This window comes from Pleurodeles waltl, chromosome 3_1, assembly GCF_031143425.1.
Source record: "Pleurodeles waltl isolate 20211129_DDA chromosome 3_1, aPleWal1.hap1.20221129, whole genome shotgun sequence".
Taxonomy (NCBI): domain Eukaryota; kingdom Metazoa; phylum Chordata; class Amphibia; order Caudata; family Salamandridae; genus Pleurodeles; species Pleurodeles waltl.
The window spans coordinates 1,713,814,333-1,713,839,498 of NC_090440.1; the positions used below are offsets into that span (position 1 = coordinate 1,713,814,333).

The 25,166-nt window shown below is 50.3% G+C and overlaps 1 protein-coding gene across 3 annotated transcripts in view; it reads left to right on the top strand.

Moving 5' to 3' along the window:
* The window catches only part of LOC138285541 (proteoglycan 4-like), a 788,550-nt gene that overhangs the window by 607,843 nt on the left and 155,541 nt on the right, over positions 1-25,166 (top strand). For 2 of the 3 annotated variants that reach the window (XM_069225611.1, XM_069225612.1), the window contains one exon: positions 1,389-1,534. The exons of the other annotated variant lie outside the window; for it this stretch is intronic. In XM_069225611.1, the coding sequence (XP_069081712.1) occupies positions 1,389-1,534 (146 nt within the window). The remainder of the gene's footprint in view (positions 1-1,388; positions 1,535-25,166) is intronic. 3 annotated transcript variants of the gene reach the window in all.

Below are 25,166 nucleotides of genomic sequence, written 5' to 3' on the forward strand. Positions count from 1 at the left end.
TGCTTTGAGCACTCTTAAGGGCTATTTGCCTACTATTTCTGTCTTTTTGCAGTTGCCTGATCAAACTTCTTTCTTCCTCAAAGGTCTTACCCATCTCTTCTCCATTTATTATGCCAAAGTGGTAACTTACTTTAGATCTAACATTTTTGATGTGTGCTCCTTTTGAGTCTCTCCACAATTGTCCCCTCAGGCTCCTCACACTGAAAACGGTCTTCCTACTTGGAATCATATCTGCCTGCCAAGTCAGTGAGTTGTAGGCCTTGTCATCTAAGTTGTCTTACCTTTCTATACACCCTAAGAAATTGATGCTCCACTCATGGATGTCTATTTATCCAAAAGTGGTCACATCTTTTCATGCAGACCAGTCAGTCACCCTGAATACTTTTTACATCCCCCACATCCTTCTAAGTAAGAGGAAACACTCCACTGTCTGGACCCAAAAAGAACGTTGGCGTCCTACCTTGACTCTACCCGTGAGTTTCGGGTGGACGACAAACTCTTCATGGGTTATGTGGGTGAAAAGAATGGTCAGGCAGTGTAGAAGTGAACCATCTCTCATTGGGTTGTACTCTGCATAAGTACTATGCACTGGCCAAGAAGCAACCTCCTGAAGGATTGCAAGCTCATTCCACCAGAGATAAAACAGCAGCCACTGTGTTAGCATGCAGAATTCCGGTCCTCTACATCTGCCAGGCAGCAATCTGTGCATCTCTGCACACATTTACTAGGCATTACTATCTGGTCAGGTCTTTTGGGATAGGCATTTTGCCTGTTCAGTCCTTCAGTACAACCTCTTTTGAAATTCGTTTGCAGACCCTCCTCTGGGATGGTGTTGCTTGAGTATCTCTTCCGAAATAAGGAATCTGCAGCCAGACATCTCTGTCAGATGAACAAGTTACTTACCGTAGGTAACGCCTTATCTTGTAGAGACTATACCTAGCTTGCAGATTCCTCACCAATTCACCCACACTCCCCACTCTGAAAATGCATTTCTTGTGACAAGAATGACCCCATTTAGGACCCTAGTTTTGACACACCATTGATCAGTGTTCTTAATGGCTCTGTGCTTTTGGCGTGAAAGTCATGAAAAATAACTGACGTCAGTGGACCTGGATGGCACCTATATAGTTACCACAACATCACTTCTGGTACGGATGTCAGAGATGATGGTTGTGGAGCCATACACCACCTACCGGCGCCAGGGGTTCTGCTCATAAAAAAATCTTCTGAATCCGGTCTGACACCTGAGGAGAATTCTAAGGTAAAGAATCTACAGCTAGATAGTTCCTGCAGATAAGGCAGTTACCACTGGTAAGTAACCTGTTCATTATGAAAAGCAGGTTAATACAGTAGCAAATATTCCTCTGTCTCTTTCTCCACATATTAAGGTACACCCCAAGATTTACATAGAAGAAAAGTGTGAGCCGTGCACACCTGGTGAGCCTGCACCATTCATACCAAAGAACACAGTGAACGTTTGCAGCCTTAATAAACTGATTAAGAAACTTACTGACCTACACCCAGAGGCAGACAGGTAAATTTGGGATCACATGATACACTTTAGATATTTTTTCCTCTGTTTAACTTGAGAGAGAATGTCTATTGATCTTTTCCAGTGATAGAATATTTATTTGTGTGCCCTACGCCCAATTCTGTTTCACTCTTCAACCAGACGAAGATTACCGACGCTTCAAGGTACCCCTGCCCCTGGGAAATTCGACCTCCTTGTCCAGCCTGTGGTTTTCCGGACCCGACCTGACCCTCTGTACCCAACCTGCAGCATCTTTGTGGCCCGTGGCATCCCTCTATGGAAAAGCATTGGGAGCCTGACGTGTTTGCACCCAGCTGCCCCTGTGCCCCTGAGGGTGTGTTTGCTGCTGACCTGTGCCCCACTCCCGGTGCTCACCTAAACCCCCCAGGTCTGCCCTCCAAAGTCGCACGTACTTAACTGCTAGCTGATCTGTTTCCGAGTGCCCCCAGTTTCCATAGGATCCCATTCTAAATCTACCTTCAACTTTGACATCTGCACCAGACTGGCCCCGTGATGCTGGTGGTGTAAACCTGACCTGTGGAAGTCTTTGCCTCGGAGACTGGAACTGTAAGTCGAGTACTTACCTCAAAACTGCCCTAAAACTTACTCTACCCATCCACCCACCCCCGCAAGGACAATTGCACTGTCAACTTACGAAATTTAAACGTTTTACTTGCCTGTAAACTGTTTTAGTTACCAAATCCAATCCAATCCAAACAAAGTGCTATTGATACATATGTTTGATACCTACTTGCAGGCCTACTTACCTGCAACAAGATCCTTTTGGTTCTAGAAATAAAGTAACAAAATATGTTTTTCCATCACAGATACATTAGCCTGGACTTAGTGTAGGAAATTGGCTCTGTATGTACTATCTCAAAGTAAGAAATAGTGTGCCCAGAGTCAAAGGGTTCCCCTTAGAGGTAAGATAGTGGCAAAATTAGATAATTGTAATGCTCTATTTTGTGGTAGGGTGGTCGAGCAGTAGGCTTATCAGAGGGTAGGGTTAAGCATTTGTTGTACACACAGGGCACTAAATGAGGAACACAACATCAAAGGCATAACTCCAGGCCAATAGTTCTTAATATAGAAAAATATATTTTCTTAATTTATTTTTAGAAGCACAAGTTCAAGATTTGAAGTAAATACATAAAATGCAAGGTACTCCACACAGGTAAGTTAGGAACTTTGAATTAGAGCAATCGCATACACAATTTTGGCAAAAATGGCAATAAGCTATTTTAAAAGTGGACACAGTGCAAAAATCAACAGTTCCTGGGGAGGTAAGTAATGGTTAATTTGTCAGGTAAGTAAGACACTTACAAGTCTAATTTCCTGGGCATAGGCAGCCCATCATTGGGGGTTCAAGGCAACCCCAAAGTTACCACACCAGCAGCACAGGACCGGTCAGGTGCAGAGGTCAAAAAGGTGCCCAAAACAGAGGCGCCTATGAAAAACAGGGCTGCTCCGGTTCCAGTCTGCCAGCAGGTAAGTACCCGCGTTCTCGGAGGGCAGACCAGGGGGGTTTTGTGGAGCACTGGCGGGGACACAAGTAGGCACACTAAACACACCCTCAGCGGCACAGTGGCGGCCGGGTGCAGTGTGCCTAGCAGGTGTTGGATTTTGTATAGGATTCAATGGAGGGACCCGGGGGTCACTCTAGCAGTGCAGGCAGGGCACAGGGGAGCTTCTCGGGCCAGCCACCGACTGGGCTAGGCAGAGGGTTGCCTGGGGGTCACTCCTGCACTGAAGTTCGGTTCCTTCTGGTCCTGGGGGCTGGGGCTGCAGTGCCTGGTCCAGGCGTCTGGTTCCTTGTTACAAGCAGTCGCGGTCAGGTGGAGCCTCTGGATTCTCCCTGCATGCGTCGCTGTGGGGGCCCAGGGGGGTCATCTCGGGTTACTCACGAGGTCGCAGTCACCTGAGAGTCATCCCTGTGGTGTCAGTTCTCTGGAGCTCGAGCCGGGGACGTCGGGTGCAGAGGGTGAAGTCTAACGCTTCTGGCTAGAAGAGTGAAGTCTTTAGAAATTGCAAGAAAGTTGCAATAATTGTTTCTTTTGTTGAGCAGAGCCACTGCTCACAGGAGTTTCTTGGCCCTTTGGGTTTAGGCCAGTCCTCTGAGGCTTCAGAGGTCGCTGGTCCCTGTCGGATGCGTCGCTGTTGCAGTTTTCTTCGAGTCTGGATGGCCAGTAGGGCTGGGGCCAAAGCAGTTATCGTCTCCTTCGTCTCTGCAGGGCTTTCAGGTCAGCAGTCCTCCTCCTTGTTTCAAGATGGAGGAATCTGATTTCCTGGGTTCTGGGGTGCCTCTAAATACTAAATTTAGGGGGTGTGTTTGGTCTGAGGGGGGCAGTAGCTAGTGGCTACTGTCCTGGAGGGTGGCTACCCTCTTTGTGCCTCCTCCCTGCGGGGAGGGAGGCACATCCCTAATCGTATTGGGGGAATCCTCCAAACTTAAGATGGAGGATTTCTAAAGGCACGGGTCACCTCAGCACACCTTAGGGGCTGTCCTGACTGGTGGGTGGTGACTCCTTGTTTTTCTCATTATCTCCTCCAACCTTACCACCAAAAGTGGGGGCAGTGGCCGGAGGGACGGGCATCTCCACTAGCTGGGATGCCCTGTACCGCTGTAACAAACGGGGTGAGCCTTTGAGGCTCACCACCAGGTGTTCCAATTCCTGCAGGGGGAGGTGAGAAGCACCTCCACCCAGTACAGGCTTTGTCCCTTGCCACAGAGTGACAAAGGCACTCTCCCCATGTGGCCAGCAACTCGTCTGGCTATGGCAGGCTGGCAGAAACTGGTCAGCCCAACACTAGAAGTCGGATTGGTATTCAGGGGCATCTCCTAGATGCCCTCTGGCTGCATTTTACAATAATTTCCACACTGGCATCAGTGTGCATTTATTGTGCTGAGAGGTTTGATAACAAACTTCCCAGATTTCAGTGTAGCTGTTATGGAACTGTGGAGTTCGTATTTGACAAACTCCCAGACCATATACTCTTTATGGCCACCCTGCACTTACAATGTCTAAGGTTTTGCTTAGACACTGTAGGGGCATAGTGCCCATGCACATATGCCCTCACCTGTGGTATAGTGCACCCTGCCTTAGGGCTGTAAGGCCTGCTAGAGGGGTGACTTACCTATGCCACAGGCAGTGTGAGGCTGGCATGGCACTCTGAGGGGAGTGCCATGTCGACTTAGTAATTTTCTCCCCACCAGCACACACAATCTGTGAGGCAGTGTGCATGTGCTCAGTGAGGGGTCCCCAGGGTGGCATAAGACATGCCACAGCCCTTAGAAACCTTCCCTTGCATCAGGGCCCTTGGTACCAGGGGCACCATTTACAAGGGACTTAACTGAGTGCCAGGACTGTGCCAATTGTGGAAGCAAAGGTACAGTTTAGGGAAAGAACACTGGTACTGGGGCCTGGTTAGCAGGGTCCCAGCACACTTTCAATCATAACTGGCATCAGCAAAAGGCAAAAAGTCAGGGAGGAACCATGCCAAGGAGGCATTTCTTTACACTTAGTCATTGAGTGTGTGCCTCGTTTATTGTCTGTGTACAACAAATGCTTTGCACTGCCCTCTGATAAGCCTAACTGCTCGACCACACAACCAGAGGATAAGACTTACCTTTCCCAAGAGAGTCTTCATTGTCTAAGTGGAAGAACCTGGAAAGGCCATCTACATTTGCATGGCCAGTCCCAGGTCTGTGTTCCACTGAAAAGTCCATTCCCTGTAGGGAAATGAACCACCTCAAATGTTTTCACCTTTCATTTGCATCAGCCATCTGAGAGGTCTGTTGTCAGTTTGAACAGTAAAGTGAGTACCAAACAAGTATGGTCTCAGATTTTTCACTGGACAAACCACAACAAAGACCTACCTCTCAATGGCACTCCAACGCTGCTCTCTGCTAATAAAAGCAACAGGCTGATCATGGCCGTCATCATTGGTTTGGTACAGGACTGCTCCTATACCATGTTCAGAAGCATCTGTCTGCACAATGAACTGCTTAGAATAATCTGGAGCTTTGAGTACTGGTGCTAAGCACATTGCTTCCTTCAGGGTGTCAAAGGCCTTCTGACAGTCAAGACTCCAGTTTACCTTTTTGGGCATTTTCTTTGAGGTCAGTTCCGTGAGGGGGTCACAACGGACCCATAGCCCTTCACAAACCTCCTATAGTAACCAGTTAAGCCAAGGAATGCCCTGACTTGTGTGGGTTTTTGGAGCTTCCTAGTCCAGAATTGTGTGAATTGTGGGCTGTAAAGGTTGCACTTGGCCTCCACCTACAAGGTGGCCAAGTATGCAACAGTGCCCTGTCCTATCTGGCACTTTGATGCCTTAATAGTGAGGTCTGGTTCACTGATGTTTACTAATTTTCCCGCCGGACCTGCCACCAAAAGTGGGGCTTGGTCCAAGAGTGACAGGGGGTATCTGCCTATAGCTGTAGTGCCCTGGGGCAGAGTAAAATGAGGTAGAAGCCTTTGAGGCTAACCGCCAAGTGTTGCAGTTCCTGCAGGGGTGAGGTGGTAGGTACCCTAACCCAGAGCAGGCTTTGTTACAGACCCTCCAAGAGCTTAAAGGCTCCCATGGGCTCAGAAACATTTCTGATAGTGGCAGGCTGACACAGACTGGTCTGCCTTACACTAGTGGGTTGGGTGAAATACAGGGGTCATCTTTAAGAATGCATGTATCAATAAATCCAACACTTGCATCAGTGTGGGTTTATTAAACTGAGAGGTTTGATACCAAACTTCCCAATCTTCTGTGAAGCCATCATGGAGCTGTGGAATTTGTAATGACAATCTCTCAGCCGGTGTACTCAATATGGCCATACTGCACTTACATTGTCAAAGAATGGACTTAGACACTGTAGGGGCATATTGGTCGTGCAGCTATGCGCTCAACTGTGGTCAAGTGCACTCTGCCCTAGGACTAAGGCCTGGTAGAGGTGTGACTGCAAAACCTTACCCAGGTGGCTCAGGTGATAATGCCAGGAGGAGTTGAAGACCGCAATATCATCTGGATTTGCTGCACTAAAGGACTCCAAGCTAGCAAAGAGTTAAGTCTCCAACTTTTGGAAGGTGGCAGGGGCATTCTTTAAACCAAAGGGCATAACCGTAAACTGATAATGCCCATCGGGTGTAGTGAATGCTGTCTTCACTTTTGCTCCAATTTGCCAGTACCGTGCAGTTGAGTCAAAGGTACTAAAGAATTTGGCTGCACCTAGTTTGTCTGTTAGTTCATCTGTTCTTTGTATAGGGTGAGCATCTGTCTTGGTGACAGAGTTGAGACCTCTGTAGTCCACACAAAAGTTCATCTCTCTCTTCCCGTCCTTGGAATAAGGTTTGGGGACCAGGACCACTCGGCTAGCCTAGGGACTGTCATAGGGTCATTTGAGAGGGTGTCAGAGAGAGGTTCACTGTCTGATTCCTGTTACTCATCAGTAACCATCACCATGGTTACATCTGCCCTGTCACAATAGAGCTTTAGGCGGTTCACATGGATCACCCTTTTGGGTGTCCTGCTGGAGCCCAGGTCTACCAAGTAGACCTTTCTCTTTTTCTCTAAAATAGGGTAAGGGCCACTCCATCTGTCCTTAAGTGCCCTGGGAGAGCCACAGGCCCCAGAACTCATATCTTCTGCCCTGGTTTGAATTCTACCAGTGCAGCCTTTTGGTCATACCACTGCTTCTGGAGCTGTTGGCTGGCCTCAAAGTTTTTGGATGCCTTTTCCATGTACTCAGCCAACCTTGAATGGAGACCAAGCACATAGTCCACCACATCTTGTTTAGGCTCATGGAGGGTCTCTCCCAGCCTTCTTTTACAAGTGCAAATGGTCCCCTTACAGGGTGGCTAAACAGACGTTTAAAGGAGGGGGGGCTGCTTCCTTCTGAGAAACCTCTCCATGAAGGAAATGCAAGTATGGCAGGAGGATCCCATCTCCTTTTTAGCTTTTCAGGGAGCCCCACGATCATGCCCTTCAGTGCCTTGTTTAGTCTCTCGGTAAGTCCATTGGTTTGTAGATCGCATGGTAGGGTGAACTTATAAATCACCCCACACTCATTCCACATAGGTTTAAGGTAAGCTAACATGAACTTTGCACCCCTGTCTAAAACCACCTCTTTATGAAACCCTACTCTGGTAAAAAATACCAATCAAGGCCTTGGCTACTGCAGGAGCTGTAGTTAGACCTAAGGGGAATTGCTTCAGGGTATATGGTAGCATGATCTACTGCTACCAGTATGTACTTATTTCCTGACTCTGTGGGTGGCTCAGGTGGATCCACAATGTCCACACCAACCCTTTCAAAGGGAACCCCCACCACATGAAGTGGAATGAGAAGGACTTTGAGTGGCCACCTTCGTAACCACTGGCCTGGCAGGTTACACAGGAGTTACAAAGCCCCTTCACTTTCTGGGACATTTTGGGACAATAGAAGTGGCTGAGAAGACTATCCATGTTTTGTTTGTCCCAGATGCCCAGCTAGAGGGATGTCATGGACCTAAGTTAGGATAAACTCCCTAAACTGCTGAGGCACCACCACACTCCTGGTTGCACAATGTTTGGGGCCTCTGGCCTATCCTCCCAATAGACCCTGTGGGAGCCACTGAAATCTCCCTTCTCCCGTGCAGCTGCTTGCTGCCTCAGGCCTTCAAGGGTGGGACAGGTTTTCTGTCCCTGGCAGAACTTGTCCTTTGAGGGTCCCCCTGGGGCCAAGAGCTCTACCTGATAAGGATCCATCTCCATGAACTCAATTTCCTCAGGCGATAAGACTTCTTCCTGAGAAGAGGTCTTGCTTCTTTTGCTGCTCAGAAGCTGGTCCCCCAGTCTTCTTGCTCTTTCTCTTGGAAGGTTGGGCCATTATTCCAGGCTCCAACACTTCTTTGTCACCATGTGCTCGACTCTGTGCTTTAGTTTTCACACACACCAATTCAGGGATTCCCAGCATGGCTGCATTGGTTTTGAGGTCTAACTCAGCCTAAGCTGAGGACTCCAGACAATTCCCAAGGCTAGCATTTCACTGGGATTACAGAAGAGACTATTAAATGTTGTAGGCCAGTAACCCCTTCCCATTCTAAAGTCACTATAGCCATGGGACGGACCCTAGTTACACTGTCAGCATTGTTGACTGGATAAGTTTGTCGAGCCAGATACTGCCCAGGGGAAACCAGTTATCTGATAGAGACTTCTAGCTGCAGCTTCCTTACCTTAGAATTCCCTGGCGTCAGCTTCGAATCCGGAGTTTTTTGTGAGCAGTACCCTGTGCGCGCACCATCGGACGGCGTCGTACGGATCCGCGTGCGTCGACCAGCTCCGCGTGTGTCGCCTGCGTCATTGGAGTCGTCTATGACGTCACGGTTGTCTATATAGACGCCATCTCGGCGCACGTACGTCAGTTCTTTTCCTTCCGCGCAAGATAAGCGCAGTTTCGGAAAGAGCTACCCTGCTTAGACGGTTTGTCGACGCTTTTATGACTGTTTGGAGTCATGTCTTCGAGAAAGACAGGATTCGAGCCGTGTGGTGCGTGTCATCGCACCATGTCGGTGACGGATCCGCACCGAGTTTGTCTTTGGTGCTTGGACAAGGACCACGATTCCACCTCGTGCTCCGATTGTCGGGCCATGGCACCGAAGGCCTTGAGGGAGAGATCCCTTAAGCTTCTTGCGGCCCGACATTCGTCTTCGGTCGGCGCGACTCTGCGGAGGTCACGGTCCCGCAGTAGGAGGAGGTTGCGGCACCGCTCCCGGAGCCCCAAGTCCTCTTCCTCGCACTCGAGGTCATCGGAAGGTAAGAGGCACAAGAAGAAGAAGAAGTCTGAGCGGACTTCGTCTTCGCCACGCCCGTCGACCGACGAGGCGTCTAGGGAACGTCGACGTTCCGAGCGCAGTTCTGCGGAGCCGTCGCCAGGGTCGACTCCGCATCTTCCCCCCTTTCCGGGGACCGGATCGACCCCCGCTCAAATTAAAGAATTTTTTACGAGGCCATGCGTCTCGTTTTTGAGCGGGCTGTGCCCTCGGGTGGGTCTTCGGGCCCCGCGGGGTCAGCAGGGGCCCCTTCGGATTCGACGCCGGCGGCTTCTGCCTCGGCGCCGTTGGGGACCTCCGGATCCGATAACGGATCCGGACCGGCGCCGGTTTCACACAGTCGACCTCCTTTGGCGCCGGGTCCGACGTAGACGATTCCGCCACTGGCGCCCACCGGTGGCAGCCCCATCCTTATTCCGGATGTCCTGGAGCCGGAGCGACGTCGTACGACTCTGACTTTAACGGAGCCGATTCGGCCCAGATGATTGTCTGAGCATTATTTGGAACAGCCAGACACAGGAGAGGAATGGGAGGGGTCTGAGGACCCTTTAGAATCAGGATTGCAATAGGACTGGTATGTGGATCTAGGGGAGCCCAGTGGACTGGACACATCTCCAGATACTGGTATGCTCTCTCCTCCTAATGTGGCTACGGAGGAGGGGGCTTCTTTCGCTATGGTGGTGCGTAGGGCAGCTGAGGTCTTGGACCTAGATTTGCCTACGGTGCCAGTCAGGACAAATATCCTGACAGAAGTGCTTCAGCCGGGGGTGTCAACATCGGAACCGTTGTTGCCCTTCAATGAGGCTCTTACAGACGTCCTTCTGGGTACGTGGTCCAAACCCAGCACAGGGGCTCCTGTGAATAGGACGGTCGGTCGCTGCCATAGACCCGCTCCCAGCGACCCTAGTTTCCTAACACAACACCCCACTCCTGAGAGCTTGGTTGTCCAAGCCTCTACTACACGTGGTGCCTTCCCTTCCGCTTCCCCGGATAGGGAATCCAAGAGGCTGGATCAGCTTGGGAAGAAGATGTTTTCTTCCTCCAGCCTGGCATAAAAACCTCTTGCCTATTGGGCCATTATTCCCATACTTTATGGGTTACGGTGGCGCAAGTGCTGCCCCAGGTCCCGGAGGGCGTGCGGGACACTCTCACCCAGGCTGTAAAGGATGGGAGAGATGCAGCCAAGTTTACAATCCGGTGTGGCTTGGATACAACCGACTCGCTGGGCAGAGCGATTTCATCGTCAGTGGCCCTTCGTCGCCACACCTGGCTATGTTCCACTGGTTTTTCAGGGGATGTTCAGTCCTGCTTGATGGACATGCCCTTTGATGGCTCTCGCCTTTTTGGCAAAAAGGCAGACTCCGCGCTTGAGAGGTTCAAGGATTCTCGAGCCACGGCCAGATCCTTGGGCCTTTCAACGCCGGCAAGACAGCAGTCTGTTTTTCGTCCCTTCCGAGGCTTCGGGAGGGGCGTGGTACCACGCCAGCCACAGTTTAGCCACCTTCCTCAGGCTTCACAGCATCCCGGAAGAGGACGTGGTCGTGGTACCATCAGACCCAGAGGGTCTGGCCAGAGGTCGGCCGCCACACACCCCCCCTCCACTGCGCCCAAGCCCTCCTAGTGTGGTTCTGCGGGATCATGTCCGTCCAGTTGGAGGGAGGATTTGTTTTCATCTCCCTCACTGGCTTTCCATCACCACGGACAAGTGGGTCCTGCAGATCATACGGAAGGGCTACTCCCTTCCCTTCCAGTCTTTCCCTCCTTCTATCCCTCCGACAAAGGAATGGCTGATGGAGGACCATTTAGCTTTGCTCCGCGAGGAAGTTTCGGCTCTTTTGGCCAAGGGAGCCATAGAAAGAGTCCCGATATCAGAAGTAGGCAGTGGTTGTTATTCCCGCTACTTTCTGATTCTCAAAAAGAAAAAAGGCCTTCGCCCTATTATGGATTTAAGGGATGTCAATCTCTTCCTCAAGAAGGAGAAATTCAAGATGCTCACTCTTGCTCAGGTTTTGTCTGCCCTAGACCAAGGAGACTGGATGGTAGCGTTGGATTTGCAGGATGCGTATTTCCATATTCCCATCCTGCCAAGCCACAGGCGTTACCTGCGGTTCAAGGTGGGCCACGAGCACTTTCAGTTTACCGTGCTTCCTTTCGGTCTCACCAGTGTCCCTCGGGTGTTCACAAAGGTGATGGCGGTGGTGGCAGCTCATTTGCGCCGGTCAGGGATTTCAGTCTTCCCCTACCTGGACAATTGGCTGTTGAAGGCTCCTACGCCCCAGGCTCTCGTCACCCACCTACAGGCGATGGCGGACCTCTTCCATTCGCTGGGGTTCACTATAAATGTGCCGAAGTCACACCTGACTCCCTCTCAGAAGCTCTCTTTCATCGGAGCTGTTCTGGACACAGTGCAGTATCGGGCTTATCCTCCCGATCAGCGGGTTCAGGATATTCAGGTTATGATTCCGATGTTTCAGCCTCTATCCTGGATCTCGGTGAGACAGACTCTGAGGCTGCTGGGACTCATGGCTTCCTGCATCCTGTTGGTCAAGCATGCCAGATGGCGCATGAGGGCTCTGCAGTGGGACCTGAAGTTCCAATGGGCACAGCATCAGGGAAATCTTTCCGACGTAGTTCAGATCTCGGAGAGGACTGCGGAAGATCTGCAGTGGTGGTTAGTGAACTGCGAGTGGGTCAAGGGCAGACCCCTCTCCCTTCCCCAACCAGATCTAACGGTAGTGACAGATGCGTCATTTCTGGTATGGGGCGGCCATCTGGGGGAGGTGGAGATGGAGATCAGAGGTCACTGGTCTCCGGCGGAATCCGGGCTCCACATCAATTTGTTGGAGCTTCGGGCGATCCGGCTAGCATTTAAAGCATTTCTTCCTGTTGTAAAAGGGAAGGTGGTGCAGGTGTTCACAGACGACACTACCGCAATGTGGTACTGCAACAAGCAGGGCGGTGTGGGGTCGTGGACCCTTTGTCAAGAGGCTTTACGTCTCTGGACATGGCTGGAACAGCAGGGCATGACCCTGGTGGTTCAACACCTGGCAGGTTCTCTGAACGCCAGAGCAGACGAACTCAGCCGAAAATGCTTAGAGGATCACGAATGGTGTCTCCATACGGAGGTGGCGCAAGGACTCTTTCAGCAGTGGGGAGAGCCTTGGTTAGATCTGTTCGCCTCCGCAGAGAACGCGTAATGTCAGCAGTTTTGCGCGTTGGAGTTTCCAAGGGGGCTATCGCTAGGCGACGCTTTTCGTCGCGAGTGGAGTTCAGGCCTCCTGTACGCCTTTCCGCCTATACCACTTCTGCCCAGAGTTCTCAAGAAAATCAAGAACGACCGGGCCCAAGTAATCCTTGTGGCTCCGGATTGGGCACGGAGAGTTTGGTATCCAGAGCTTCTCAAAATGAGCATCGGTCCTCCAATCAGGCTGCCTCTTCGGGAGGATCTTCTGTCGCAGCAGCAGGGGAATGTTCTCCACCCTAACCTGTCAACTCTGCGCCTTCATGCGTGGAGATTGAGCGGCAACAGTTGATGGTTTATGACCTCCCTCCCGAGGTCTGTGATGTCATTCTGGCAGCCAGGCGTCCCTCTACTAAGTCGATCTACGCCTGCCGTTGGAAACGTTTTGTTTCTTATTGTTCAGAGAGGTCTATTGATCCTCTTTCTTCTTCTCTGTCTAACATCCTTTTGTTTATTTTGTTTCTTGCCCAGCAGGGTTCCTCCTTGGGGACTCTCAAGGGCTATCTTGCAGCCTTATCGGCTTTTCTTCAGTTGCCTGATCAACCATCTCTGTTTAAATCACCTATAGTACAGAGGTTTTTGAAAGGGCTCGTACATCTGTTTCCGCCTGTGTCTTTCGTTATGCCCCAGTGGGATCTTAATCTGGTTCTTACCTTCCTTATGTGTGCTCCTTTCGAGCCTTTGCATAACTGTCCTCTCCGGCTGCTCACTATTAAGACAGCCTTTTTGGTAGCAATTACATCTGCCAGGAGAGTAAGTGAGCTGCAGGCTTTATCTTATAAACCTCCCTATCTCATGATATATCCTGACAAGGTGGTGTTTAGAACTCGTGCCTCTTTCCTCCCCAAGGTGGTGACCCCTTTCCATCTGGGTCAAAATATCACCCTGCCCACCTTCTTTGCACCATCGCATCCCTCTAAGGAAGAGGAGCGTCTCCATCGACTGGACCCAAAAAGAGCGTTATCGTTCTACCTTGACCGCACTAAAGAGTTCCGGGTGGACGACCAACTCTTTGTGGGGTACGTTGGTGCAAAGAATGGTCGGGCAGTACAGAAGCTATCCATTTCGCGCTGGGTCGTTCTCTGCATAAAAGTATGCTTCGCTTTGGCGAAGAAGCAGCCTCCCGAGGGCTTGAGAGCTCATTCCACTAGGGGGAAAGCTGCTACCACTGCGTTGGCACGTGGCGTACCGGTGGTGGACATATGTCAGGCCGCAACGTGGGCTTCCTTACACACGTTTGCGAAGCACTACTGCCTGGACAGTCAGGTGAGGAGAGAGGGGCATTTTGCCCGTTCTGTCTTACAGGACTTCCTTGTGTAAAAAAAAAAGAAATTTTAAAAAAATCTCCTTCAGACCCACCACCATGGGTTATAGCTTGGGTATCTATTCTAAGGTAAGGAAGCTGCAGCTAGAAGTCTCTATCAGATGAACAAGTTACTTACCTTCGGTAACGAGGTATCTGGTAGAGACTCTATCTAGCTGCAGATTCCTTACACCCACCCAAGCCTCCCCACTCTGGGGAATTTTTTCTCATGTACATATGTGTTTATATATGTATATATATGTTTCATTTTGGCAACTTTTTGCCTTTCTTACAGACATGATAGTGTTTTTCTCTAAACAGTCAGAGAGGTTAAAAGTGTATTGGTTGGTTCTTCCATGACTCTGTGCTTCTGGCGCGGGAAGTTGTGGAAAAGAACTGACGTACGCGCGCCGAGACGGCGTCTATATAGACATAGATGACTCCAACGACGCTGGCGACGCACGCGGAGCTGGTCGACTCACGCGGATCCGAACGACGCCATCCGACGGCTCGCGCGCAGGGTGCTGCTCACAAAAAACTCCGGATTCGAAGCTGACGCCAGGGAATTCTAAGGTAAGGAATCTGCAGCTAGATAGTCTCTACCAGATACCTCGTTACCGAAGGTAAGTAACTTGTTCTTTCGGTCACTGTGTTGACACTTGCACCCGTATCCCTCTGGGCTTCTACTTTTGTCCCATTAATCAAGGGGTGCTGTCTGTATTTGTTCATATTGGGGGGGCAGACAGCAAGAGTTGCAACATCTACCCCATCCTCAGAGACTAAAGTAGCTTCATTGTGAACCCTGATTTGCTCTGGGCACACTAATGATCCCACCTGGTCCAAGGTTCGCGACTGCAGCTGGATTATGGAGGCTCCATTAACTCCAATGAAGATTTCAAACATCACTTCACCCCTATGCACTTGGTCTTCCTTGTGTAGGTACTCCCTTTCTCTGGGTATCCACTGGTGGGGACAACATCCAACCTTTCTTGTACCAACTGGTTTTCTCGGGCTCCTCTGGGAAGGGGCCTGAATCCTGAAAGTTCCAACTGCGACAGTCCTGTGCTGGCCTATGGGACATCCGGCTCGATAACTACTCTGCACCTGTGGGATTTCTGGTGCTTACCTCTGGTAATTCCCTACTCCCCTAGCACTTGGGATGCTAACACACTCATCTTGGTTGGGCACCTCCATTCTTATACCACTTTCTCTGTATATGGTTTGCAACCCCCACCTCCAATTGGGCTACATGTATTTCTATGCTTTTACTGCGTTTCTAAGTATATATTTTGTGTGTAGATATCTCCAAGTGGAAATATACCAACTTTAGGGTAGTACTAGTGTTATAATAGAGTACTTTATTTTTGTAAGACGTGTAGTTCTTCCTTCTGTGAACATCACTGACTGACTACTGTGGTATTGTAGTGCTTTAAATTCCCTCTTGTTAAACCTGAGCTGCTCTCCACAGCTTCCTCTAGAGAGCTTTCATTATCTAGGCACCAAAACACTATCACTAAGGGTTGCCTGGACTCAGTTTAGGGTGCCACACCATTGGTGTACACCATAAACTCAATCGGCCTTCCACAGTTGATACCTCTTTGGTATATATCATACTCTAAGTAGACTATTTATGTTGTATGTTAGTTTTCTAACACTCATTATGTGTCTGATATTAGGCTTCCATTTTACTATCATCCCTTTTAGGGCACTGGGAATTTTACCAGCTTTCTGGGTGTTCTAAATCCTTTGAGTGTTCTTTAGTACGTCCCCTTGTAATGCTCCCTAATGTGGTTGTTGTGCTTGACTCTAAGGTGTACTTTTATTTTCACTGCACCAGGTCGCTGTAAGCCACCCCTATGGCAGTCCCTCCTAGCCCAGAGGGCAGGGTGCAAGTACCTGGAGCCTGTGACCGACCCACCCACCCAGACCATCCACAGCTGACCACGCTCACCACAGAGGAAACAGTCTGGAACATGAACAGCACCCACTCTGGAGCCCCACGGATCGCTGCCCGCACACATATACATCAGAGCCAGCACACCAATCGCCCCGAGCTCCAGAATACAATCAACTGCTCCATCAACACTGGCACCATCCCTGAGGACTGGAAACATGTCGAAATATGCCCTCTCCTGAAGAAACCTTCGGCCGACCTATCTGAACTAAAGATTTTTTGGCCCATCTTACTGCTAACCTACCCCGTCAAAGTACTGGAGAAAGCAATCAACGCACAACTACGGAATTTCATTGAGACCAACAACTCCATGGAGAGCTCCCAGTCTGGCTTCCGCAGCAACCACAGTAAAGAAAGAGCGCTCCTGGCAGCCACCAACGACATCCGATTATTCCTAGACCGTGCCCACACCGCAGCGCTCATACTGCTCCACCTCTCAGCATCTTTCGACACAGTCTCCCACAGCACTCTGCGCACCAGACTCTATGACATAGGAATCCGCAGAAGAGCCGTGGAATGGATCCACTCCTTCCTCTCCGGGAGGAAGCAGAGGGTCAGACTCCCGCTCTGCACTTCCAGACCAACAGGAGTCAACTGCAGGGTCCCCCAAGGATCTTCTCTGAGTCCTACACTGTTCAACATGTACATGACCCCTCTCGCTGCCATTGTCAGGCGCCACGGTATGAACATCATGTCGTATGCCGATGAGACACAACTTACCATTTCCCTCACCGATGACCCGGACACGGCCAAAAGGAACATCCACTCAGGAATGGAAGTCGTCGCCACCTGGATGAGAGAAAGCTGCCTGAAGCTCAACTCCGACAAGACTGAGCTCATCATCTTCGGAAATGCCACCTCAGCTTGGGATGACTCCTGGTGGCCCACATCCCTCAGTGACCCACCCCTTCCGCACTGACTGATCACGCCCACAGCCTACGAATCATCCTCTGCTCCTCCCTAGCCATGACCCACCAGGTAAACTCAGTCTCCCCCTCCTGCTGGAACACACCACAAACTTTGGAAGATCTTCAGATGGATCCCCTCAGACTGTCGCAGGACAGTCATCCTCGCCTTGATCACTAGCAAGCTCGACTACAGCAACGCCCTCTACGCCGGTACCTCAACTAGAAACATCAAAAACTACAACTGATCCAGAACGCCTCCGCCAGACTCATTCTGGACCTCCCTCGCCAAGAACACATCTCCCAACACCTGAGGACCCTCCACTGGCTACTGGTTGAGAAGCGAATCGCCTTTTAATCTACTCACCCACACGTATAAGGCCATACACAACGCAGGACCAGCCTACCTGAACCACTGCATCTCCTTCTCCACCCCCGCTAAATTGCTCCGTTCCGCCCAGATGGCCCTGGCCAATATCCCTCGCATTCGCAAAAACCACTACCGGAGGACGATCCTTCACCTACACTGCAGCAAAGAGCTGGAACAACCTCCCCCTGCATCTCAGACAAAGCCTGTCGCTCACCATCTTCAGGAAGAACCTCAGACGTGGTTCCTCGGATGAGGCCCCTCCACCCCACCCCCTCCCAGCGCCTTGAGACCCTCATGGGTGAGTAGCTGCACTTTTCAAAAACTGATTGATTGATGTTGTCTACATCCTTCAGGAACTCTTCACCGACTCCAGGGCTGTGGTGCTGACCTTCACATCACCGTCCACAAACTCCTACATCCACAGCTGGGTGGGTAGTAGCTCCTACTCCTCCTGGACCCTTATGTGACTTCTGGACTTTGTCCCCTTCTTCCACAGGTCTTCTTCATCAGGAAGCCGCCGCTGGTTTCTTGCAGTCTTGTATGGGTGCTGTATTTTCTTTGTTTCCTTCCTTTTGGGTGGTTTGGGGAAAATCGACTAACTTGCTAGTTTTCTCCTGGTCGCTAGGGGACACTGTGGTACTTACCTTTGGGGTTTCCTAGTAACCACAGCTTCCGTCAACACATTCCACTTACCCAGGTGGGAGTTCTGTGTTCGCATTCCATTTTTTTAGTATATGTTTTGGGCTCACCCTAGGGTCACTATTGTCTAACTGCATTTGCACTGTTTTCTATCACTTTCTATGCCTATTGCTGATAACTAGTGTATATATCCAGTGTGTTACTTACCTCCTATTGGAGGGTTGCCTGTCTAGTACTTTTTGGTATTTTGTCACTAAAATAAAGTAGCTTTATTTGTGTAACACTGCATGTTTTCTTTCATGTGTGTAAGTGCTGTGTGACTACAGTGGTATTGCATGAGCTTTGCATGCCTCCCAGTTAAGCCTTGGCTGCTCATCCACAGCTACCTCTAGAGAGCATGGCTTCTAGACACTGTCTACACTACACTAACAGGGGGATATTTATACCAAACATGCCTAGGTTCGGAATTGCCACAATGTAGCTGGACACAGGTAGTGAGTGACCTGTGTCCAGTACACAGGTAAATTGGCTTCCCTGCAGTCCAGTACATTGGAATTGGGCTTCGTAGGGGCATCTCTACTCATTCAGGGGTTCCCTCACATGCAGGTACCTGTCCTCTGGGCTAGGAGGGACTGCCACAGGGGTGACTTACGGTGACCTGGTGCAGTGACCTGTAGTTAAAGGGTGCATGCACAGTTTTGCGCATGCTGCAATGGCATGCCTGCTGACACATTTTGCATGGAGGGAGCTGGTGGTGTCAGGAGAGGTGCCAGAGAAGGTACACTGTGTGAAGCCGGCACTGTTCCAGATCCGGTATTGGATCCACAAGACCCCATCTAAGCCATAGCTGAAGCTTCCAGTGCAGAACCTGATGGGGCCTCCGCCGACCCCACGGGGCCCAAAGGCGCTACCGTGGGGCAGGCCCACTCAAAAACAAGGCACATGGCCTCGTAAATTACCATTAATTGAGCCGGGGTGGCTCCGGCTACTAGAAAGGGAGGAAGGCACAGAGTCAGCCCTGGCAACGATTCTGCGAAACCGAGCCTGGAACGTAGACGTTTCCAAGTTGCCTCATTGGCTGATAAGCGACTCGAAGTTCGCTTAGACTTCTTCTTCTGCCTCTTCCCTGAGTGCCCGGAGGACCACGAGTGGGATGAAGAGGGCTTGGGGCTCCTAGAGCAGTCCCGCAAACTTTGCCTGCCTATGTGGATTGCCAGGCCGCCATTTGGTTTAGGGACTGCTCCCTCAAAGCTTTCGGAGCCAAGGCCCGGCAGCCCGAGCATGACTTTGAGTCGTGGTTGCGCCTGAGACACCAAAGGCATACCTGATGGGGATCCGTCACTGGCATGGTGCTATGGCAGGCGCCACACAGCTTAGATCCTTTTTTTTTTTTCAAGAGACGAAAAATTCTTGACAAAAAGGCCTGTCAAAAAAGACAGTGGGGTGGCTCTATCCTGGATCTGCACTTAACCAGAGCTTAAGGAAAAGAACTGACATACACACGTCTGGGGGGTGCCTTCATAAGTGACTGTGACGTGACCGTGGTGCAAGCCCCATTCTCATCACTGATGAGCTGGAACAGCGTCATACAACGCTGATTTCTGCGCCCACAGGTGCCAGATCATTGTCTGAGCATTTCCTTAATCGGCCATGCACTGGTGAGGAATGGGAAGTGTCTTTGGACCATCTAGAAAACCATATGGGACCTTTGGGACGGCATGAGGAACTATGGGAGGCCAGTGGACTGGACACCTCTCCAGATTCTGGCTTGCTCTCTCCTCCTAATGTGTCTAGGTAGGAGGGTGCATCATATGTGATGGTGGTACGTAGGGCAGCGGAGTTCCTTGACCTTGTAGTGTCCTCTGTGCAGGTCACGACTAACCTCCTGACAGAGGTGCACCGGCTGGGGGTTTCCACATTGGAACCAATGTTGCACTTTAATGAAGCCCCCACCGATGTCCTGCTAGGGACGTGGTCCAAACCTAGCACAGGAGCTCCTGTATATAGGACAATTGGCTGCCGCCATCACCCGGTTCCGGGTGACCCTAGTTCCCTCACTCAACACCCCACTCCGGAGAGCTTGGAAGTCCAAGCATCCGCTTCCCAGGGCACCCTTCCTTCTGCACTCTGGATAGGGAATCCAAGAGGCTAGAATAGCTTGGGAAGAAAATGTTTTCTCATGCTTAGTGGGCCATGTTTCCCACACTTTGTGGGATACGTTGGCACAAGTGCTGCCTCCCAGAGGGTGCACAGGCCATTCTCTCTCCAGCATTTAAGGACAGGAGAGATGCAGCGAAGTTTACCATAAGGTGTGGTTTGTATACGACTGACTCACTAGGTAGAAAGATTACATAGATAGCGGCCCTTCTACACCATGCCCTGCTACATACATCTGGCTTTTTGGGGGATGTCCAGGCAAATCTTATGGACATGCACTTTGATGGGTCCCTCCTATTTGGCAAAAAGGCAGACTTGGCACTGGAGCCCTTTAAGGACTTTCGGGCTACAGCCAAGTCGTTACACCTCTCAAGGGCCCCTCAACCACAGTCTGTCTTTCGTCCCTTCGATGTCTACGGGAGGGTCACGGTGCCACGAAATTCACAGGTTAGCCACCATCAAACGCCAGGCCCACAACTTGTGCACAAACCCGATCGTGGTGCTTTCTGATCCGAGGGTCTGGCCAGAAGTCATCCACACCCACCCCTTTCCCTCCACAGCTTCCAGTGTGATTCTTCATGACCATGTACATCCAGTTGGATGCTGGATTCAATTTCATTCCTCTCATTGGTGGTCCATAACATCGGGCAAATGGGTCTTGCAGATCTTACAGAAGAGCTATTACCTCCCCTTCCAGTCTTTCCCTCCCCCAGTACCTCCCTCAAAAAAATGGCTGATGGAGGATCACTTTGCTGTGCTCCGCAAGAAAGTTGCTGCTCTTTTGAACAAGGAAGCCATAGAAAGGGTTCAAATTTCAGAAGTAGGCACAGGTTGTTATTCCCGCTACTTTTTCATACCCAAAAAGAACAAGGGTCTTCGCCCTATTCTGGATTTATGGGACGTGTCTCTCTTCCTCAAAAAGGAGAAATTCTAAATGTTTACTCTAGCTCAGGTCTTGTCTGCCTTCAACCAAGGAGACTGGATGGTAGTGTTGGACTTGCAGGACGTGTATTTCCATATCCCCATCCTGCCTGCCCACAGGTGTTAATTGCAGTTCAGCATATGCCACAAGCACTTTCAGTTTACCATGCTCCCCTTCGGCCTTAATTGTGCCCCTGGGTTGTTCACCAAAGTGATGGCGGAGGTCGCAGCTTATCGGCACAGGTCAAGAGTTCCAGTTTTCCCCTACCTCGACGACAGGCTGTTGAAGGCGGGCTCGCCCCAGGCTGTTGTCTCCCACCTCCAGACTATGGCGAACATCCTGCATTTGCTGGAGTTTACTATAAATGTGCCAAAGTCACACCTGACTCCCTCTCAGATGCTCCCTTTCATCAGAGCTGAACTGGACAGTGCAGTCTTGGGCCTATCCTCCTGACCAGCAAGGCAAGGATATTCAGATTATGATTGCTATGTTTTGGCCTCTATCCTGGATTTTGCTGAGACAGATTCTGGGCCTGCTGTGCCTCATGACCTCCTGCATCCTGTTAGTAAAACATGCCAGATGTCATACAAGGGCTCTGCAGTAAGATGTGAAGTTCCAGTGGGCGCAGCACCAGTGAAATCTCTCCGACACTGTTCAGATCTCTGGGAGAACTGCAAAAGACCTGCAGTGGTGGTTAAAGTACGGTGATTGGGTCAGAGAGAGAATTCTCCTCCTTCCTCTGCCAGATTTCACAGTAGTGGCGATGTGCCACTTCTGGGATGGGTTGGCCATGTGGAAGGGATGGAGATAAGAGGTCTCAGGTGAATCCGGACTCCATATCAACTTACTGGAGCTGCGCTTCCTGTTTCAAAGTGAATGTAGTGGATCCAATTTAGTTTTAATGGGAATCAGGAGTTTAGCTTAGCCTTCTGTCTTGCAGGCTGGTGCCCCGTCACCTGGTGACATTTAACCTACTTAGCTTGCTCGTTTTAGCACATTTATTTAATAGTTTCTTCAAGGATGGCTGCTGTGTTTATAGTTAGGAAGATATTTGAATTTCATGTTATCAGTGCCACTCTGTGATGGCCTCATTATCAGCGTCAAAGATAAGTGATATACGTAGGTATTCACAACATGTACCTTCCTACTTACGTGTGGCAGTAACATAATGTACTTTTTCAGGGAATTGTTTATATAATTGCACCCCAAGCATACCTTCTTAGCTATTGTTTTGGAACATACCTGCATCGGGGGCCCTACAAGATCTGTATAAATACATCTCACATACACAGGGTTATAAGAGGGATTCCTACTAGATGTCATCAACGCTACCTATGCTACATGCCTACCCAGCCTTCGATCCCCCCGGAGTCTGATCTAGAGACCTCATTCCAAGGTAATAAGGATTGGGGGTCTCTTTTCATGGACATGGTACTGGCAGATTAGGTTTAACACACCTAGCTCTCTTTAGGTTAGAGATTAGGTTCATCATGCAAGGATATTAGGGCCTATTTCACATCTCATGGGATTGTAAGACGGAGGGGGTCTTTATATTCACAGCTATTGTTTTTTTCCAGTTCTGTTTATTGCATTGTTCGTTATCCTAATCATTGCAGCCCATGCTTTTACAGTAGATTGCAGTCTTGTTAATAAAACCTATTGAAAACTTTACTGCATCTCCTTCATTGCCTGTGCATGACTGAGACTTGTTCATGTGAGAAAAGGGTAATCTCTGTGTAAGGAAATGCCTCCTTGATATGGTTACCCCCTGACTTTTTACCTTTGCTGATGCCAAGTTATGATTTGAAAGTGTGCTGAGGCCTGCTAACCAGGCCCCAACACCAGTGTTGTTTCCCTAAACTGTACCTTTGTCTCCACAATTGGCACAACCCTGGCACCCAGGTAAGTCCCTTGTAACTGGTATCAAGGGCCCTGATGCCAAGGAAGGTCTCTAAGGGCTGCAGCATGTCTTATGCCACCCTGGGGACCCCTCACTCAGCACATGCACACTGCTTGCCAGCTTGTGTGTGCTGGAGGGGAGAAAATGACGAAGTCGACACGGCACTCCCCTCATGGTGCCATGCCAACCTCGCACTGCCTATGGCATAGATAAGTCACCCCTCTAGCAGGCCTTACAGCCCTAAGGCAGGGTGAACTATACCACAGGTGAGGGCATAGGTGCATGAGCACTATGCCCCTACAGTGTCTATGCAAAACCTTAGACATTGTAAGTGCAGGGTAGCCATAAGAGTATATGGTCTGGGAGTCTGTCATACACGAACTCCACAGCACCATAATGGCTACACTGAAAACTGGGAAGTTTGGTATCAAACTTCTCAGCACAATAAGTGCACACTGATGCCAGTGTGCACTTTATTGTAAAAATACACCCAGAGGGCATCTGAGAGATGCCCCCTGAAAACATACCCAACTTCCAGTGTAGGCTGACCAGTTTTACCAGCCTGCCACACACCAGACATGTTGCTGGCCACATGGGGAGAGTGCCTTTGTCACTCTGTGGCCAGGAACAAAGCCTGTACTGGGTGGAGGTGCATCTCATCTCCCCCTGCAGGAACTGTAACACCTGGCGGTGAGCCTCAAAGGCTCACCCCCTTTGTTACAGCGCCACAGGGCATCCCAGCTAGTGGAGATGCCCGCCCCTCCGGCCACAGCCCCCACTTTTGGCGGCAAGGCCGGAGGAGATAATGAGAAAAACAAGGAGGAGTCACTGGCCAGTCAGGACAACCCCTAAGGTGTCCAGAGCTGAGGTGACTCTGACTTTTAGAAATCCTCCATCTTGCAGATGGAGGATTCCCCCAATAGGATTAGGGATGTGCCCTCCCTCCCCACAGGGAGGAGGCACAAAGAGGGTGTAGCCACCCTCAGGGCTAGTAGCCATTGGCTACTAACCTCCCAGACATAAACACACCCCTAAATTGAGTATTTAGGGGCGCCCAGAACCGAGGAAGATAGATTCCTGCACCCTGAAGACGAAGAAGGATTGCTGACCTGAAGCCCTGCAGAGAAGACTGAGACACCAACTGCTTTGGCCCCAGCCCTACCGGCCTGTCTCCCCACTTCAAGAAAAACTGCAACAGCGACGCGTCCCCCAGGGTCCAGCGACCTCTGAAGCCTCAGAGGACTACCCTGCATCTAACTGCCGAGGACAGCGGCCCTGTTCCACAAAGACTGCAACAAAGAAGCAACTTTTAAATACCACACGTTTCCTGCCGGAAGCGTGAGACTTTCCACTCTGCACCCGACGCCCCCGGCTCGACCTGTGGAGAACTAACTCTACAGGGAGGACTCCCCGGCGACTGCGACGCCTGGGAAACACACTGCACCCGCAGCCCCCAGGACCTGAAGGATCCAAACTCCAGTGCGGGAGCGACCCCCAGGCGGCCCTCTTCCTAGCCCAGGTGGTGGCTACCCCGAGGAGCCCCCCCCCTTGCCTGTCTGCATCGCTGAAGAGACCCCTGGGTCTCCCATTGAATCCTATTGCAAACCCGACGCCTGTTTGCACTCTGCGTCCGGCCGCCCCTGTGCCGCTGAGGGTGTACTTTCGGTGCCTGCTTGTGTCCCCCCCAGTGCCCTACAAAACCCCCCTGGTCTGCCCTTCGAACTCGCAGGTATTTACCTGCTGGCAGACTGGAACCGGGGCACCCCTCTTTCCATTGAAGCCTATGTGTTTTGGGCACCACTTTGACTTCTGCACCTGACCGGCCCGGAGCTGCTGGTGTAGTAACTTTGGGGTTGCCTTGAACACCCAACAGTGGGTTACCTTGGACACAACTTTGACCCTGTAAGTGCTTTACTTACCTGTGAAACTCACAAATACTTACCTCCCCCAGGAACTGTTGATTTGTGCACTGTGTCCATTTTTAAACTAGCTTATTGCCATTTTTGCCTGAACTGTACATGCTATTGTGATGATTCAAAGTTCCTAAGATACCTGAGTGAAATATCTTTCATTTAAAGTATTGTTTGTAAATCTTGAACCTGTGGTTCTTAAAATAAACTAAGAAAATATATTTTTCTATATAAAAACCTATTGGCTTGGAATTTGTCTTTGAGTGTGTGTTCCTCATTTATTGCCTGTGTGTGTACAACAAATGCTTAACACTACTCTCTGATAAACCTACTGCTCGACCACACTTTCACAAAATAGAGCATTAGAATTATCTCTTTTTGCCACTATCTTACCTCTAAGGGGAACCGTTGGACTCTGTGCATGCTATTTCTTACTTTGAAATAGTACATACAGAGCCAACTTCCTACACTCTGTTTACCCACAACTGCCCTGAAATGTTAAACTCTTGAGTCCATGCGTAAAGGCTGTCCAA